At 33.1% G+C, this 19,875-nt stretch overlaps 1 protein-coding gene across 2 annotated transcripts in view; it reads right to left on the bottom strand.

Annotated features, from left to right (window-relative positions):
• LOC111158270 (glutamate ionotropic receptor kainate type subunit 2) overlaps positions 1-19,875 on the bottom strand; it is a 655,816-nt gene that overhangs the window by 344,491 nt on the left and 291,450 nt on the right. For both annotated transcript variants that reach the window (XM_022520192.1, XM_022520193.1), the window contains exons 5-6: positions 19,094-19,147; positions 15,704-15,877 (exon numbers count right to left, since the gene is read on the bottom strand). In XM_022520192.1, the coding sequence (XP_022375900.1) occupies positions 15,704-15,877; positions 19,094-19,147 (228 nt within the window). The remainder of the gene's footprint in view (positions 1-15,703; positions 15,878-19,093; positions 19,148-19,875) is intronic.

The following is a 19,875-nucleotide window of genomic DNA, read 5'->3' on the forward strand; positions in this document are numbered from 1 at the left end:
AATGACCAGTTAAGTCTAATATTCATTTGTAAAATTCCTCCAGGGCTTTCACTGCATTTTGATCAAAATTCAAATTTACATGTCCTTCAAAGATCTAAATCACATATCTCATGACTACTTTCTGCTCTATCATTTTCCCTCTTATTCTAAATTATTTAGTACACCGATAAACTCAACTCACCTGTTTCCATTTCAGGGATTTTGCACTTGTTCCTTCTGCCTAGATGTTCTTCTGATAAACCTTTTCATGGCTACCTATTTCTCATTATATGGACCTATCCCACACATCAGCTCCTGGCAACACTCTAGCTAAAGAGCCTTCCTAATCACTCTCTATTTTCTTATCTTATCTCTATCTTCACTCCTAATCACTCACTATCTTCTTAATCTAACTAGTTTTTTTTTAACTTATTCTTCTATTTCCCAAATAGAAGGTAAACTCCATCCTTACCACTATATCTCTATAGCAAGAACAGTGACTAACACATAGCAGATTTTTTAAAAATGTTAGTTTAACTTTAAGAAAACATCATGCAAACTATATACCATAAGATCCCATTTCTAACGAAACATGTACAAGCACACAAAAAATTAATAGAAATAAATGCATGGATGACCTCTTTTCTAAAGCAACCAAAGCTAACATTTGGCCAGTTAATTAAGATGGTTGGTTAAAGCATATATACTTTAAAAGTTTTATTTTAGTGTAAAATATCTAACTGTAAATCTATCCCTAAATATGTTAATGTAGAGGCAAGACCCTTTTCATAGGTCTGCTGCTTAGAATCCCTCTCCTGTTTTGCATAAATCCCAAACATAATGGATTAGCCACAATTTTCAGCTTTGGTTTCTTTCAGTTGAAAGAAGAACAAACTATGTGCAGAATCTGCCTTTTAGAGCGGTCTTGCTCACACTAATATTAAAAAAATAGATCTAGGAGCGCCTGGGTGGCTCAGTGGGTTAAAGCCTCTGCCTTCGGCTCAGGTCATGATCTCAGGGTCCTGGGATCGAGCCCCGCATCGGGCTCTCTGCTCAGCGGGGAGCCTGCTTCCCCCTCTCTCTCTCTGCCTGCCTCTCAGCCTACTTGTGATCTCTGTCTGTCAGATAAATAAATAAATCTTTAAAAAAAAAAAAGAAAAAAAAATAGATCTAGATGGCTTACTTGTGCCAAGTTTTTCAATGTAATCAACTTAGTTTTCCTGGGAACAATTCTGATTTACCCTTGCAGTTCATTATTTTATATAACATTTAACTGAATTATGTCATTAATAAATACAACAAGCATTAAATAGCTTTGGAAGAATCATTACTGAACTTTTTAGAGAATATACAACTGCGAGAGAAAAATACAGAAACCTGATTGAGTAGACTGCTAGCAGTGATTTCTCAGGCTGTTATGGACATCAATTAGTTTATTTTAAATAGTGGATAGAGAGCAAGCTTTGGTTACTCTTATGAATCAGTTAAGGCAATGCAAGTTAAGAGAGTTTCTACTAGTTCCTAAAATGTTAATTGTCATTCTCCTGACTTGTCATGTTAATAAACAGAAAATTTTAGTTTTCCTCCACAATTTTTTAAAGATTTTATTTATTTATTTGACAGAGAGAGATCACAAGTAGGCAGAGGAGCAGGCAGAGAGAGGCAGGGAAACAGGCTCCCTGCCAAGCAGAGAGCCCGATGAGGGGCTCGATCCCAGGACCCTGGGATCATGACCTGAGTTGAAGGCAGAGGCTTTAACCCACTGAGCCACCCAGGCGCCCCAATGCAATTTTATTTTTTTTAGTTTACAAATTTTCTACAGTATCATCCATAAAATAAAATTTAAATAATATTAAATATTCAACATATATATGATACTTTTAAAAGTGACCAAATGAGTAACATCCATTTCTACTTTATTATCATTTTGATTATTTCAAATTACTTAAAATGAAATTTTAAGTAGTCTAGCAAACTTTCAAATCTATGCATGGTTTTTGTCAGTTAAATCTATGTGCACTTTCCTCAGGGGCTAGAGAAGTTCATATTTTAAAGGTATTTCACTATCTAATTTTTCACTTACTCATCTCCCTTTTCCCTTTGGTAAAGGATTTTTAAAGCCTAAGAATGGAGTCTGAGAAGTTGATTTTTGAAAGCAATATTTAGCAGGAGTAATATTTTCCTTGAAAGACAGCACCAGAATTCAAGTGAACATCTCTTTTCCCAAGGCACATTCCCGAGACCCAGGACATATTTGGTGGAGCCTCAGGCTGGTCAGTATAATTGCCGAAAACCAAAGGTACTAAAAGATGCAGTAATTCCTTAACCAATATTCAGTATGGCTTAAATTTTCTCACTTTCAGGATTGTTTAGTCTAGGGCCAAAGAGGTTGGCTAGATCCTTTTCTATGAAGGGTTGTAAACATATACCCACTGGATTTGGGGTGTTTCCCTCTGTTTCTGACAAGGAAACTGAGACATTACTGCAATGAGAAACAATATTCCAGCTTCCAATTTTTTGTCCTTCTCTTTTTAGGTATTATCATCTCCAATCCTACATGTCTGTAATCAACACTGTCCCCTTTCCAAGCCACCACCTCCTCCAGATGGGCCCATTTTTATTAAAGTATTACTGCCCTCCCAGTTACCTAAGCTGGAAAGTTCAAAGGCCTCTCTTGTTTCTTATTCTTCTTTCCCAAATCAAAAAAGTCTCCCTGCTCAATCATCCCTTTGAGCCCTCTCTACTCTACTTCCAGTCATTATTCTTCCATGCTTGAATTACAGCTTCCTGCCTCCATTGGAGTGAGTCTAATGCACCTGCAGAGAGTCACCTTCTGGGAAACGAGAGATTCTGGGAGTAGCGTGAAGCAGGAAGAGACCAGGGTATCAAATTAGAAAGGCCTAGACATGAAGCTCAGCTCCACCTTCTGATTTGAATGTCCTGGGACAATATACTAAAACATATTTGAGCCTCAGTTCCATCATCTGTAAAGTGAGAAATAATATTCACCTTGCACCATTTTTGTGATAATCAGAAGTAATGTAAGGCAAGTGCATCTTCACGTGACCACCACAAATGGCATAATGTTTAGTAAAGGGTAGGTACACAGGAAATGGTAAATATTACTTTTATTGCACTCTCCTATTCTTAAACATTTAATAATCTCTTTCCATTCTCTTCTTTCCACATGCCCTTCCTGTTCTCACTTAGTCTTGTGCAAAATATTATTTTATGTTTGAATCCAATTTCAAGATCCAGCTCAAGCACTACCTCCTCCAAAATTCCTTTCCCAATCACACCAAACTGTTCAATTCTTGTAACACTGTGGTGCATGTGCCCAGGACTTGGGTGATATTGAAATAATAAAAACCATGAAAATAATAATAATGATTGTTTGTTTAGCTCTATATCAGAAGAGAGAAACACCGAAGTGTCTGGGCACAGGCTTTCTTCTTCTGAAGCGATCCATCAAAATGCCCTTATTTATTCATTCATTTAAGTAGATGAGGGCTAATTCTGGACCATCTCTGTGGTGGCCACAGCAGCCATGCATAGAGAACACTCTTTCTTGCTTAGTACCAGGGGTTTGAGAGTTGGTGGGAGGTGAAGGATACATTTGTAAAAGAGTCAACTTTTTTGGGCGCCTGGGTGGCTCAGTGGGTTAAGCCACTGCCTTCGGCTCAGGTCATGATCTCAGAGTCCTGGGATCGAGTCCCACATGGGGCTCTCTGCTCAGCAGGGAGCCTGCTTCCCTTCCTCTCTCTCTGCCTGTCTTTCTGCCTACTTGTGATCTCTCTCTGTCAAATAAATAAATAAAATCTTTTAAAAAAAATAAATAAAATCTTTAAAAAAAAATCAACTTTTTTACTCTTTTTCCTCCAACTCCTTGGAGAACAAGAGTCAAGACCCTAATTCAGAGCGCCCCCACTGAGAGAGAGCACAGTTTAGACAAGGCCTGAGAACACTCTGAGGGGCTGGTTCTGCAAACAGCCTGGGACTATAGTGGGGCTCCTGACTCTACCTCACTGGTGTGATGGGCAGGCCCCCAGTTGCCTGTTTTCTTGTGTGAACAAAATTGCTAGGTAACTGAGAGCTGGAACAGTGGGGATCCAGGCCAGTCTGAGAATGAATTTGAGCCCTAGCCCCAGTGCTGAATGACCAGATAGAATGTGGAGAGACAATTGGCAAAAAGAGCCTCTACCACCAGAGGCAACAGAAGCATGGGTACCTAGACATGACCATTTGCTTGCCTCTTTTTCAGCAGAAATGCCAGGACCCCGTGTCTGGTGGCATCCCAGGACAGCAGTAGCACTTTTTAGAGTGCTTCAGACCTGGGAGCAGCTATGGAATTCTCTGGCCAAAATACGCTATGTCTCAGTGGAACATTCTACAGTGGAACCTGTGGTCCCACCAACTGGCCTGATCAACCTGATCATATCTCTGAGTTTCTTGAACTTGTCACAAGGTGTTGGATTTTGACCATGTCCAGTGAGGAGGGAACTACCAAGAAAGAGAACTGTTCTTCCTGCTAATTTGGACATGTAACATTCTCAAGCTATGATTTTACATGAAGTTGCAATTATGTCCTAAACAAAAAGTGGGTAAACGCCCATCTAAACACACTATTTTCTACATATATTCCTTATCACATATGGGTTTTATTTTTCATTATTTAAGGATGTATTTTACTATTCTTATTAAATTGATAATTCATCATGTTAATATATATGTATTTTCTTATCATCCATATGATCTAATACCACACACTGCATATAATAGGTATTCAATAAATATTTGGAGAATGAATTAATGAGTAACAATAAACGGGGATTTTTCATGAAGGGTTGATCTGGTACCATTTCAACATCTGTGTCTGTTTAATAACTTTGCTTTTCCCTTCTGGTTCAATTTGGTCACAGGGTATTCTGAAGATTAATGAATAAAATATTTATGAACCCTTTTAGAAAGGCAAATGAAAGATCAACATAATATTTCCTCTCTGCATAATAAAGAAAGAGAATTCCTAATATCCTTTAGGCAAATTCACCTTAAAACTCTTCATTTCATTTCATTTTGTCTGAAATATTCTTTTGATTTATTAATGTGGATTTAGAGAGCACTGGCCAAGCATATCTTGGATAGTAGTGCCTCAGAGTCGGTCTTTGACCATTAATTAAAACTTAATATCACAAAACTGCACAGGCCCCACTTAAAAAAAAATTGTCTTTTTAATGTAAATATAGTTACTTACGTACCAACGTTATGAAACTAACATCAACAATTTGATAGTAAAACTAGCAATGATTCTTGTTCTTTCATTCACTTTATCTCATCTGTGGCATCAGAGGAAGCAACTACCTATTCTACGAAGCATATATATGTGTGTGCTTAGTCACTTGTCATATTTGTATAAACAGGGTATCATAAGACTTTGAGAAAGATGAAGTTTACTCTGAATAGAAATATCATCTACACTAAAAGGCAAAAATGATATTTGCCTTGAAGTAAATGGATACCATTTTTGGAGGACTTACTATGTGCCAGACATTATCTTTGAGGAGTAGCAAAGTTACTACAAAGTTTAATCTTCACAGTGACACCTTGATGTAGTCATTACTATTTCCACTAAATAGATGAGGTAATTGAGGTTCAGAGATGTTAAGTAATTAGCAGAAGTTTATCAAGGAAGTAATAAGTAGATCTCAGTTTCAATAGTTAGGTGACTCTGATTTCAAAGTTCTTGCTCTATGATAGATTTAATAGTCTTTGATAACTGACATAAAAAAATTAGCAAAAATCCAACCTTTAATTCTTTGCCAACAAGCCATCTTTTTAATCTAAAAAAGGAGGGGTGTGACATTGGGAGGAAACAAATGACATATACAAACAGAAGTTTTTGTAAACATCTAACTAGATTTAAAACCTTGTTCAGTAGGGATATTCTATTCATTCTAATAGCACATTTCAAATTATTGTATTTGGGCCCATTTTTTAAAAAGACTACTAGATTCAAGTACTGTGTAGATTCTATATGAACCTTCCTAAGTTTTCTATGTCGATTAACCATCCAGTACATATACACACACATATACTATGGTGTAAACACATACAAGAGATAACATGATGTCAGAATAATTGAATTGAATTTTTTTTTCCTAAGTAATCACCTGCAATATAGGGCTCAAACTCACAACCCTGAGCCCAACATTCACATATGTTATTAACTGAACCAGGCAGGCACCTCATGATTGAATTAATTAAATTATAAGCACCACATCAAAATTTGTTCTATATTTGGAAAGCACCAGGAGCTTAAGAGAAATCAATAATATAATTTATAATTATAAAAATCCTCGTAGGTTTCCAATATTTTTATATGTTAATTCATTATCCCTTTCAATCTTCAGGGAAACACAATAAAATTTATTATTTCTACTTGACAAGCAAGGCCCAAAGGGGTTAAGTAACTTGCCTAAGATAACAGCATTGGAAAGGGTTGAAAATGGGATTTAGATGCTGGCTTCTGATCCCTATTTATTAGTTTAATTTATCTGGGAAGAATACAGGAGGGTTTAGTAGACCAACTATCCACAAGCTTACCCCAAATTGGTGTGAAACCGTACACATTGAAGTTGAAGAAGAAACAATGAATGTAACATTTTTTGCTGGTTTCTAATTCATTGTACCTAATTTTTACCTCTGGAGGCTTAAGGGTTCCTTTAAATTTGCTTCGGGCTATAGTCCAGAGATCTTCCTTTGTATATAATCTGTCTATTCTATGTACCTGCATCTATAAAATGAGAATTATAACTGCCCCATGATGTTGTCATGAGGCAACAACAGAACTAGGACGCAGCTAAGTGTTAAATACATTTCACAGCAGGTCATTTCATAGCAGAGATTGTCAATACAAACAGCAACATGTATCAGGAGCAAGATTCAAAATTTATATACAAAGGCAATGTTTGGATCAGAGTTCCTAGGGCTATGATACACTCGAAGGCCCTCAATATTCACACTTCAAATCTGTGTATGCTCCTACTTCTAAAAACAGAGTCAAATAATTCTTGGATCACACAGGCAAGAAAATTTCTCTATTGGTAAAATACAGAAGTAGGAAACATCTACTGTTGCATATATTTACATGAAAAAAGCTCAGTTATGACTCTTGTTTATTATATGTAACATAAATTTCATTATATACCATGTTCTTGATTTATTTGCAATATTATCTATCTTAATAATTCTTCTGAAATTGAGCACGATAAAACAAGCTGAAATTTGTTACAAATTACAGTACTGAAGAATGAAAATTTGTTAAAATTCAATAGATATACTAGTCCAAAATTAACAATATCTACAGTTAAATGTTACATTTATACATATTTTTAGAGTTAAGAGTTACTATTTAATAAAAAATCTACAAAAATCTTATGTATGTTTAGTGTCCTGAGGCCATGTATTATAAATGCTAATTGTCTTAATAATATTATGGCACTAACATTGTCCTTCTAGTAAATAAATAAGGCTAAACCTTACCTTTCATTATAGTATCTAAAAGTAATATTAATCTATATAAACATAAATAATAAACATTATATGCTTTTATATTATTTGTTTTTATGTAAAACTGTATATAAATGTAAGTATTTAAATGGAAACTTTTGTTATTGTTTATTATTTAAAAATTTAGGGTGCCTGTGGTGTGACTCAGTCAGAAGAACATGCGACTTTGATCTAAGTGTCCTAATTTCAAACCCCATGTTGGGTGTAGAGATAATAAATTAACAAATAAATTTATTTATTTATTTATTTATTTATTTATTTATTATTGTGGAGCATAAGGAATAACATGGAGGACATTAGGAGAAGGAAAGGAAAAAGAATTAGGGAAAATCAGAGGGGGAGATGAACCATGAGATACTGTGGACTCTGAGAAACAAACTGAGGGTTTTGGAGGGGAGGGGTTTAGGGAAGGGTGAGTCTGGTGGTGGGTATTAAGGAGGGCACATATTGCATAGAGTACTGGTTGTGGTGCATAAACAATGAATCTTGGAACACTGAAAAAATAAAATTAAAAAAAAATTTTTAGAGCATATTAATTAAAAAAATAAATGAACTTTAAAAACACTAAAAAAGTATTTCATTTAAAGACTATAGTGAGGCCAAGATATCTTTTATCAGGTGTTATGTTTCAATATTTTTAATATAAATTCCAAATTATAAAAATAATAAAATTCCTAAAATAAATTCCTAAAATTATGAATAAAATAGAATAATACAAAACAATATAGTTTTGATAGAATTATTAGTCCCTATCAGTCCATCCCTTATTTCCAAATATAGACTGTAACTTAGCTCTGTGTATTTTGTTCTGAATGTAAACAGTCAAAAAACACTTTTTGTGCATTTTAGAAATAGATCCACTCTTTTTATTTTAGAAATAGATCTTATAAAGAGAAAAAACTATGGTTTACTGCAATTGTTAATCTTTCTTAGCCAGAATTTTTCTGTAGTTTGTTATGAATCCGTATCTAAGTAATATTTCTTGTTATTTATATGCCTCAGTGCTATCACTTACTCTGTGCTTTTAATGATTTCAACCACCTGACTTAAACTATTCTGAGTTACTATATGTTAAATATTGCACATTTATAATTGTCTATTAATGAGTTGATACACAAAAATTTTATCCCACATTTTCTCCCATTGTTTCCCAATCCAATTTCATCTAATCCAAGAGAGCGAACATTATGTCAAACTTGATCTTAGCGCCCTTTTAACCTGAGTGCCTGCTCTAAGTAAAAGAATCTATTGCTTATTTTCTTAACCACCTTGTATTCCTTTTATTGTGTGCCCTATACTTAACTTTCCTTATGTCATTTGTGATTGGTTATATCTATATGTAACTATATAGCTAGTAAATACAAAATAAGAAGCTGAGGGAAATTGTGAACAGAAAAATATTAATGCATTACAAGTGAGTATCTCATGATCTCAGATCAGTGCTTCTCAGTATCAGATCAGATACATTTTGCTCTTGAAGGTGGAAGGAATAAAAAAAAGTCTCCTGATTCAACCTTCTTTTTTCCAAGTGAAAAGTTTAAAAATTGGCCTAAAAAATAACATGATTATGAAGGAAATGATTCATTGCAACTGCCATTTTTCATGTAAGGAACAATTACTTAAAATGGAAATTCCAACTCTTTATCAGCTTTAGATAAATGCTGATTATTTAATCTGTCAATGAGCAAAGGTAATTAAATGGAATGTTGTATGTTAATGAAACAATGGAGGTTGTTAGGTCATCTCAATTATTTATATTCAGATTTAACTTGCAGCCTAGTACATCATGGAAGATTAATAGGTATATAAAGTAAAGGAATATAGCACCATTCCGTTATTCATGCCACAAACTCCATGTCCTTTTACTATTCATTAAGTCAATCATGTACAAATGTAATGAGTGTTGTGCTTATGACTTCATAACATACTCTGAAATATCTTATACAAATACTTCTGTCACATTTGATTATGATATAGACTCCTAAATATTTCTTCTGTGGTAAAGACAAGAATAAAACTAGCAGTTATGGTGATAAATATTGTGAAATGTTGCACATTTTTCAGAAAAATACTATGAAATTATGCAAAACTCCTGATAAATATATGTTTGTCTCTTGCTATCACAAAATAAAATAGAAAACAGGGAATTTTAACAATTTTGAAGGAAGACTTAGGAAACTCAATCAACCAAAGAAACACAAAATTGGGAAGAAGGCAACAATTAAAGTTTGAATGTTTTTTGTACTACTAAGATGTGAGATCTCATCAGTAAGACACTCTTCTGATTTTGTCAATTCCCTAAGCTCTGTGAGGAAATAGATGTATTATCTTCATCACCAAATCCTGAGTGCCTGGTATCAAGTTCTGAGTACACAGCATATGCACAATTAAAATTGATCAAAGAAAAAGTAATTGATTCATCATTTTGTTACTTTTTATACCTTTGGTGTTTTAGTGGGATTTAAGATAAAGTCAATATTTTCAAATGTCTCTATTGATTAAAATGTGAAGTTAGTTTGATCTGCTGTCTGGCAGAGTCTTATATTTTCTTTTCAATGGAATTGAAGAAAATGGCCCCAGCTAATTAAGAAGACAGTGGCAAGGATAGGCTTGTAGTTCCAGGAGTAAATGAAAATCTACCTGGTCATACTTTATTCCTCTGTGATTCTATTTCCTAAAGGTATATCTTTGTACAGTAGCAGAGTGATCACTAGTGTCCTCTTAGTACCTAAGCTCCCTGTCATGAATTGGGTATATAAGACATTTATCTTTAAAGTTAATCAAATGATGAAAGAAATTATAAAATTTCTGGGCTAAGAGGACATAGAACTTAAATACATAAAGACTCATCTCATAAACATTTTCACTCTTTTGTAAAGGAGAAGAGAAACTCCTAGCTCACTAAAATTTCACTATTTAATCAAAAGTGTTTCTTCTTTTGTCTTTTAAGATATTTTTCTAACAAATATTTGACACTAGCCTAATTGCATTTTCCAAATGATTAGATATCTTGACAATAAAGTGTAAGTACATAAATTTTAAAAAAGCTCCCTGGAGCATATTTGGGAAAAGGAGAGAACCTAGTGATTAGAGCACATATGATATGATTAAAATAAATTAACAAACACATTTCTTCAGTCAGACAGTCCTTTCATTATGAACACCCTCATAATACATTCACTTTGCATCAGACACCTAACTAGGTACAGGGCCTTCAAGGATGAAGAAACCTAGGTTCTGCCTCCAAAGAGCTACAGTCTTTTGGAAAAGAGACATGAGATATATCATGAAAGAAGTTAGGGTGGGAGGTTGGGTGAGCCTGATGGTGGGTGTTACAAGGATACTTATTGTATGGAGCACTGGGTGTGGTGCATAAACAATGAATTCTGGAACACTGAAAAGAAATTCAAAAAATAAATAAAAATTTAAAAAAAGAGAGAGAGAGAGAGAGAAACACAAAACTACCAGTGTTGAACTTCAACATGTGGTTAAAAAACATGCCCAAATGAAAGAGCACACAGGTAAAATCACAAGAAAGGTAGCAGATGACCTGAAAATTAAAGCACAAGTAGGAATATGCCATGCATTCAGAAGTGGGAACAGACTGTGCTAAAATGAGGAGCACACAACAGTGTGGTGAGATGGGTGGCTTCAGAGAGCTGGGAGCAGGCAAATAGGAGGCTGGACAAGAAGCAGAAACCAGATTATGGAGGGCCTTGCAGGCTTGGCAAATGGATAAAAATTTTATCTAGTAAATGACAAGGAATCATTAGCAATGTTCACATAGAAGGTAAGCATAGAGGAGGGATGTTAGGAGTGGGACTTCAAGAAGGAGACTATTACAATAGCCAGAGGAGAGATCAGGGGTTCTTAACTAAGGCATGGGTCATGGGGTGAAAAGAAGAATGTAGTGAAGAAAAAATTAAGACTATAGACTTGAAAAGTGTTTGATGATTGACTGATGGATGTGAAGAGAGAGAAGGAAATGGAGACAGCAGTTGGCATCCAAAGTTTATATTTCCAAAATAGTAACCTCCCTTTGGAATCCAAATAATATAGCCACCCAACACGTCATTATTGACTTGTGTTTTAAATTTACATTGTCAAGGAATATGTGTGATATTACTTTCAATATAAGAATAAATGGTACTTTTAAACTACCAAATAAAATACAGGTCCATTAGTATTAATATATGTGTGCATAATGGGGGAACTAGGAAAGATTTCTAGGACACAGCTAGACTGTTTAAAACTGACCTTGATGTATTTCCACTGGATTTCATTCTCTTGAATTGAGATTTTTGCAAACTCAGTATATCAATAATGAATACAACTATCATCAGCTCTGATGGATTCAATAAAGTGAATCTCTGCCCTTGGGAACTGTGATTGGAGAAGTCAGATGTCTGGGCAGAAGACTGAGAGCAATGTCAACTGATCATGCAGTAAAGAACAGTGGTCCACTTAGAGGACTTCCATACTCCCAGAAGCATGGAAATATGTATATGTTTATACTCAGGAGACAATGCACAGTAAAGAAAGTGTTCTACAGTAAGAGCTCATGTCTGGAGAGGAGTCTAGTACATTGACTGGATGCAGGCATTGGGGAAAGTGTGAGAAAGGTGACATCAAGAGTTAGGAATGTGAAAGAAGGTTGTTGAGCTTCTTTTTTTAACTTCTTCCTTAAAGAGATTGAGCTTGGATGTACTCTGGAACTTGGTTTCTTGTTTGGATTGATACCAAATGGAGATAAAATTTTTACTGAGCTAATGAGATTAATATATTTTTATGATGACCCCAAATCATAGAAGAAACCACAAGTACAAGAGAAATGGTCTTATATTCAATAGTCATTTAGCAGATAAACACTTAACCCAGGGGTCAGTTAAGATGTTAACTCAACCAGAAATATTCTTATGAATCAAATTCATTGTTTCCTTTTATAGTTCAACATGAAGAAAGAATGTGAAAGTCTAAGCACTATGATCTTACATACTGACAAATGACTATTATACTGATAATAATAGGTCTTGCTCCAAGCACCAGGGACTTTGCTGATAATCTCATTTCTTTATGGGACCATAGGGAGAAAAAAGAACAAGAGATATATAAACACTGAGATCTCATGAATTCTCATGAGATCTCATAACTCTTAATTTCCTAACTCCATTCATGGCAGAAATGGCCTATTAATTCCTTTTCCTGAACACTTAATGACTGGGAAAATGCTTACAATCTGATCTTAAATGAATAAGAAAAATAGTACTCATGCAAGGCATAAATATATTGACATTCTTATACAGATCCTCTGTGGGTTTTTTATTTATAATAATAAATGTGGTATTTTATAATTAAGAATTAATGGTTTATAATGAAAATATTTTGCATATAATATTTTATGTCATTATATAATGCTATATAATGAGATTTGGAAAGATATTACTTTCCAAAAGAGAATTTTTAAAAAGTAATCAATCTGTATCCATTTTTGAAGACATTTTTATTTTAATAGCAAACTTCATGTCTACTTCCAAAATAGTTAGTGTTCCATGCTCTATTTATAAATAAGATATATAACTAGTACACATTTTTAGATAAGAAATATTATTTAAAAAGTGCTCATGCAAGTAAATTTAACTTCAGCTCACTCATTTTTAAAATGTTCTCACTTTTAAATCTTATTTCAAGTTTTCTGGGGAAATCTTTATATCTTGCAGTAACTTAAAAATATACAAATGAAGGGATAATTATCTTTTATATGTGAACATTTTCATTTTTTTAATTTAATATGCCACTTGGAAAACACTTCATGACTGTAACAAAGGGAAGAATATTGGCATTGAGTATTCTTCTAAAGATTTCAAAATATGTTCTATACACAATGTCCAGAATTTTCAATAAACAGGCTAATTTTCTTTTTTTCTTATCAGTGTATTTTTATTCCATCACTCAACCACTCTGACTAAATCACCTGCCAGCTCAGAGAGACAGAACTGAAAAGGAACGGACTCATGGCTAGAAAAAAAAAGAACCCAGACCTGTATTCCTCCTAAAACCCTTTTTGTTCTATCTTCTGAAGGTTAATTCCCTCTAAGAGTCCCTGCCTCCTGGACAATTAACCTTTCCTTTGTACTTATTTGTCTTTCAATAGTCTCTATAAGTTACTTAGAAGTTAGACAGCACTTTGTTTCAGGCAATGACATGTAGTGTTATATAGGGAATCATACAGAAATACAGAGAATACCAAAATACAGTTGGATATTTTTTGTGGGTTTGATATATAAAGAAGAACAGTAATCCTTGAACATATTAGTAGAAGTTTTGGATTTAAGTGCTAAGTAAAAGTGTTAATATTGTCATGATACTTATTGATTTACTTTTCTTAAAATCATTCAAAAATGGTTTTGAGTAATAATAAGATATCCATATGGAAATCAAAGAATGATAGACAGCTAGATAACATATATTGAAAAATATATATATATACATGATTAAAATAACTTAAAGAATAGTATATACTTTAAGAAATAACATTTTCTTAATAAGTTCCAAAAGTTTAATTCAACATCTTCACACTGAGAATAAAGCATAATATTTGTAATTTTTTTAGGTTGTATTTCATTTTTAATCTGGATATAATTTAGAGAAAAAATATCTTCATTTTACAATTATTTAAATATTTTCCTCCCAAAAAAGTTTCTCAAATAAATCTTAGGTTAATACCAAAATACTAGAACTAGTCAATGATCTCTATTTTTATGCAAAACGATAAAATTCCCCTCATATTGTATCTTTAAAAATATTAATGTGGATATAAGACATTTTCAAATTCTAGGAGGTTGTTTTTCTCACTAAAAGAAAGCAAATGTCTTTTTTCTTTCCATTAGAAGTTTGGTACCATGAGGGCGACTATGATTTCAGTCTCTATGAAGATAGTCAATTTGTATGATTGAATCTACTTTTAAGGAAAAAATAACAGAAGTTTTCCTTTATTTTGTTATATGAAAAACATACTTTGAACCTTTATTGAAGCAACTAGGGGAAAAATTATCATCTTAACAGAAAAAGATTTCCACATATCAGAATAAAGAATGTTATGCTTATAAAATTTCCATTTAGACTGACACTTAATAAAAGATGTTGTAATGACCTAGGAAATGTAAATATTGCCAAAGTGCTTAGTTATTTCCTAAAATGTAGCAATAATTAGAATAAAAATAGAAATAGTAAACAGATTCAATGAAAATGTATCAAACATTTATAATTTGCTTAAATAACTATAGTATAAGAATAGTATAGTATAAACCTACCTGGTCTTGTAAGGTACCCAGTACTTAATTTAGCTATTGAGCACTTGAAATGTGACTATTCTGAATTAATATGTATGGTGTCAAAGACAACTTTCAAAGACTTAGTAGCAAAAATAAAATGCAAAATATCTGTCCTAACTTTTATACTAATTATCTGTTCAAGTAATAGTATTTTTAATATAATCAGTTAAGCAAAATAAATTAATAATATTGATTTTTACTTGTTTTTATTATTTTTTAATAGAGATATCAGACAATTTTAAATTATATGTGTCTTCTATTAGGTTTTCATTGGCAGCAATGGTATAAAGAGCTAAACTTATACCAGAATGTTCCCTTCTTTTGTAGTTTCTCCATAAATCCAGTTTCTAAGTTTAAACAAGGATTTGAAAATAACAAGTATGATTATTATTAGTCTTAAGCCTTAAAGAGTGACTAAGTCAAAGGGGATTTTTGTATGATGTAGGTCATTCATATGACATCACAAACCAACATGATGAAGAATAATCATGTATCAGTAGTTAAGATCAAAAGTATAACTATCAGGTTAACATCTTCTTCTCAGTCTCTAATTTATCCTATATATGGCACTCATAAACTTACAGAAATTCCCACATTGTAGTATTCTAACAATAGCTGTAATGTCTTTTGAGATACTTGTATAAAAGTACAAATTTGCCACATAAAATTAATTTAGGAAATCATTAATAGGATTATTTGCAATAGTAGTTCTGAGAACATGCCTGTAATGTCAAACAGTTAAACCCAAGTTTTTATCTAGCAGATTAAATAATTTGTGCAAAATTACTTAGAAATACACAAACTAATCTGGAAGTGGGAATTCATACCGTCATAAATCCATCCAGCAAACCTGAATCGGGTTTTGGTGGTGCCTGCAACCGTTCCATTGACCACTTTTCAATGATGGAGGAGACTTGTGTGTTTTCTGTATTTAATATTCTGAACCCTGTCATGTTAACACCACTGTATCGATAGGGCTCTACATCAAGAGCAAAGAGATCCTGAAAGAAAATTTCTTTATGTTAGTATCAATAGAGTATATTCACACAAAGGTAAAATTAAAATAGTCTATTATTCTTACTTCCTTTAGATAGTTAACATGATTATTTCTCAAATGACGTTAAACATCACAAATCACCAAGATACAAACTGACCATTTTCATGCTTTTCTAATGTAAACATGCATATTCTAAATAAATATGCATGTATATATCATATTCTAATTCTACCAATGAAATGACAGGTTTTTCTGTAACCTGCAGTTAAGATTTACATAAGCTTTCTTCTCCATATTTAGGATAGATTGCCCTTAAATTGTATGCACTATCTTATTTTTTTAACTAACTAGATTTTTTTTTTTTTTTTTTTTTTTTTTTGTATGCCCTGCTTCCTTGACTGGTTACTGGCACTTACTATTTTTTTATTTTGTCTTATTTTTTTTTTTTAAAGAAATAGTTCATGAAATATGGCTTCTAACTAATGAAAATTATATTAAAGCTGAGGGTAACAAACTGGCCTTTTTGGTTGTGGAACCCTTGCAGTTCCTTTGTTGTTGTTGTTGTTGTTGTTGTTTTTACCTTACCCAACAAGTTCACCATAGGGAACCTTTAGATTTTGGTTGTTGGTTCCAGGCTGTAGTGAATACTTTGACTTTAACTTTTGGTTTTCCCAGGAGAGAGGAGGCCATAGCATTCAGAAGAGTTGAATGTCACCATAAGAACATTCAGCATATGGGACGCCTGCCCTCTCTCAAGTTGGCATTAATTAATCTTCAGATCTTATAGATAATATTAGGAACAAGAGCAACAGTAATGCTGTTGGTCCTGTGAAGCTTGTCTTGGAGTTATACAGTGACATAGGCTACAAAATAGAAATAAATTCAGTGGAGAGCAGATGATATTGGTCTGAACTGTGCTCTGTGCTGTGAAAAAATATAAGGAATTTTTAGGTTTTTATTTTCAATATTTGCAATCTAGCCAAAGAGACACATGCTCACACACACTAAGGGGCAAGAGAGTAGAAGTGGTAAGTGCAAGGAGTCAAAAGCAAGACAAAAAACTTTCAGTTTTTGTAGTCAAGAATAAGTTCACAGAGCAGATGGGATCTAAGCTCCCATGAAAGAATGACCAGGCTTTTGATAGGCAAAAGGAAAAAGGATGTCATTCAAAGTGTCAGTAAAGGGACAAGAATTTGAAAACATAAAACCTATTCAGGAGACTGATCTAGATCAGTTTTTCTATAAAAGAGGATTGATGAAGGAGAATAGCAACGAAAGAAAATAAGAAAGTTAGGTTAAAATCAAACTAAAAAAATGTATTCAATTATGGGTTAATGAGTTCTATATATCTTACTTTTTTAAAAATTTCTTTTTCCTTATTAAGATATACTTTTGATTCCTCTAAAATCTTGTGATTATGGTGAAACTGGGTTGTAACTGTATTGACATATAATTTGCTGATAAGTAAAGTTTTCCTTTCCCTCCCCTCCAGCCTATCACTAAGTTTCTTATGGGCTGCAAAAAGTCACCTGGTGGAAAGTAATACCCCTATTAGAGTGAACCACAGTATTTACCAGTAAAATATAAACTACTATGTGAAGAATCTCTATTGGAGGAGAGTTGTTATTACAGGAAGCTATTGTAATCAAATACATTTTAGTAGCTTCAAGACTCCTAAAATCAAGGAGACCAATCTGAATACCTCTGAGTTAATAGAAAGTTAATAGAAAGCATTGGTTAGACTGGTCATTGTGGGAATGGAGATGCATGCTAGAGACAGTATGGAGGAAAAAAAACAGTCAAATTTTGGTGATGATGTAAGAATCAGAGAATGGAGGCTTTGAAGGAAGTCAGAAGAGGGGTCGATTTAGAGGTTCAAATAATTTGAAATTAATGTGACAACAGTTAGACTTGTTCTGTAATGTAACAGTAAATAACAACTCAGAAATATTACGAAGGGAAATTTAGATTTCATTTCAACAAAGGGAATAATTGAAGTTCTGAATACATACCAGTTCTGAAGAAAATACTGAAGAGGAAAAAGGAAACTAGAATAAAGGCTCAAACTTGGAGGTAACTCTCACACTTGAGGCAACAGGCAATAAAGGGAAATAGAATATGCCACCCCCAAAGATGGCACTTTGGCATGTGGATTACTCTGATCTGAAAGCAATCAAGACCCAGTAGACTCAGGAAAAACTTTTACGCTGCCTTAACAACCTGAAAGAATTCATATAGGGGGCCAGTACCAGAAAAAAAACTATTACTAGAGTTAAATTTTTTATCTGAAAGATCTTTCTGCATGGCAGGGCAAACTTCTAATTACCAAATATCTGCTTCTTATCAGTCTGTGAATTACCCTCCTCCCCTTTGAAACCTCAGGCCCTCATTCTATTCCTTAGCTCAATTACCTGACCTGACCTTGGTCTCATATCTTTGGGGCTTTTTACATATGAAATTAAATTTGTTTTTTTCTCCCATTAATCTGTTTTACGTCAATTTAATCACTAGACCAGCCAAAGAACCTAGAAGGGAAGAAGGACAAATTTTCTATCCTTACAGCAGGGAAAAATTAGGGACAGAGACAGTCATTTCACAGAAGAAGAAAATCGGGATACCATATTAGTAAAGAAATAGAACCAAGAGTAAGTAGGTTTGACAGAAGGGTAAGGTCATATTTTCATGCAAATTTAAGAAAAAAACTGTGTGGTGGGTATGTAAAAACAAAACATAAAGGTAACATTCAATTTGCTAATAGTAAATTCAGTAAGACTGACATTTAAAAATCTGACTAAACATAGGCAAAAATAGGATAGAAAATTTAGTGTACTAAAAGAACAGTTTCAATGAATCTAGTTTTTGTAAAGTAAATAGAACCAAATAACAACAGAAAAATGTGTGCTTTTTTTAAAAAACACTGGTTTTCTTGGCAAACTAATTTTAAAATCTATTATGTTCTGAAAGTTCTCTAAAGCAATATATAAATAAGATATGATATTTTGAATTGAAATCTGAAATAATATTATTTCAAAAGCATCAGCTTTCCACCAAAAATTATTCCCCATGAGGATCAATTCCTCCTGAGTTCTACCAAAATAAAACAAATCATAATTACAAAGGTGCTAGTCATCATTTCTCACTCAAAAGCCCATTTTCCATACTGAAAAGTCATAATAATAAAATTTAGAACATTAACTTTTTGCTTTAATAAGTTACTTACCAGAGTGGTAAAGATATAATGATAGTATTCTGTCATCATTCCCATAGCTAAAGCCTAGGAAGTAAAAAATAAAAAAATATTAATATTTAAGGTACACATCTTATGAAATATGTCAATAACAAAATAGTAGGATGTAATGAAGAATCTGGGTATACTATTCAGTTTACATTAAAATGGGTCAAACTAAATCTTTTCCCCATAGTTAAGGAAGATTAGTGGTTACTAAAGGAATTTCTGAAGCAATTCTCTTGGTAGAAAAGCTATTAGTTGAAAGTTTGCAATGTAAAGTTTATGGCTTTACGTATTAAAGGAGGCATTAAAATTGACACAAACCTGAAATTAGCACATCTTAGGTCATTATATTTGTAATGTCTCCACTACAAATACCCTAAAGAGGAACACCACTTTATTTTGACAATCACTAGTATTCAGTTAGGGGGAGAAAATGCTATAAAGTACAATGCCAGTAGGAATTTTTTTTAGCACTTTAGAGACTTTCCTTAGCATTGATGAAGCAACTGTAAATCACCACTGTTATTCGAAAAGTACAAAGAAATTTTTTTTTTACTTTTACTAATACACCAGTTGCTAATTACTGTTTTATTTCATACTTCTACAGTCCTTGTCAATTTTCGACAATCGATCTTAAAATAAGGACTTTTGGATTAGAACTTCCAGTCAGTGAACTGTCAATTTTTCTTCTGAAGATGAGAACACTTTTTTTTTTTAATTTTTTTTTTTTTTAAAGATTTTATTTATTTATTTGACAGAGAGAGATCACA

The sequence above is a fragment of the Enhydra lutris genome, unplaced genomic scaffold (genome assembly GCF_002288905.1).
Source record: "Enhydra lutris kenyoni isolate GAN:26980312 unplaced genomic scaffold, ASM228890v2 scaffoldscaffold58, whole genome shotgun sequence".
NCBI classification, from domain to species: domain Eukaryota; kingdom Metazoa; phylum Chordata; class Mammalia; order Carnivora; family Mustelidae; genus Enhydra; species Enhydra lutris.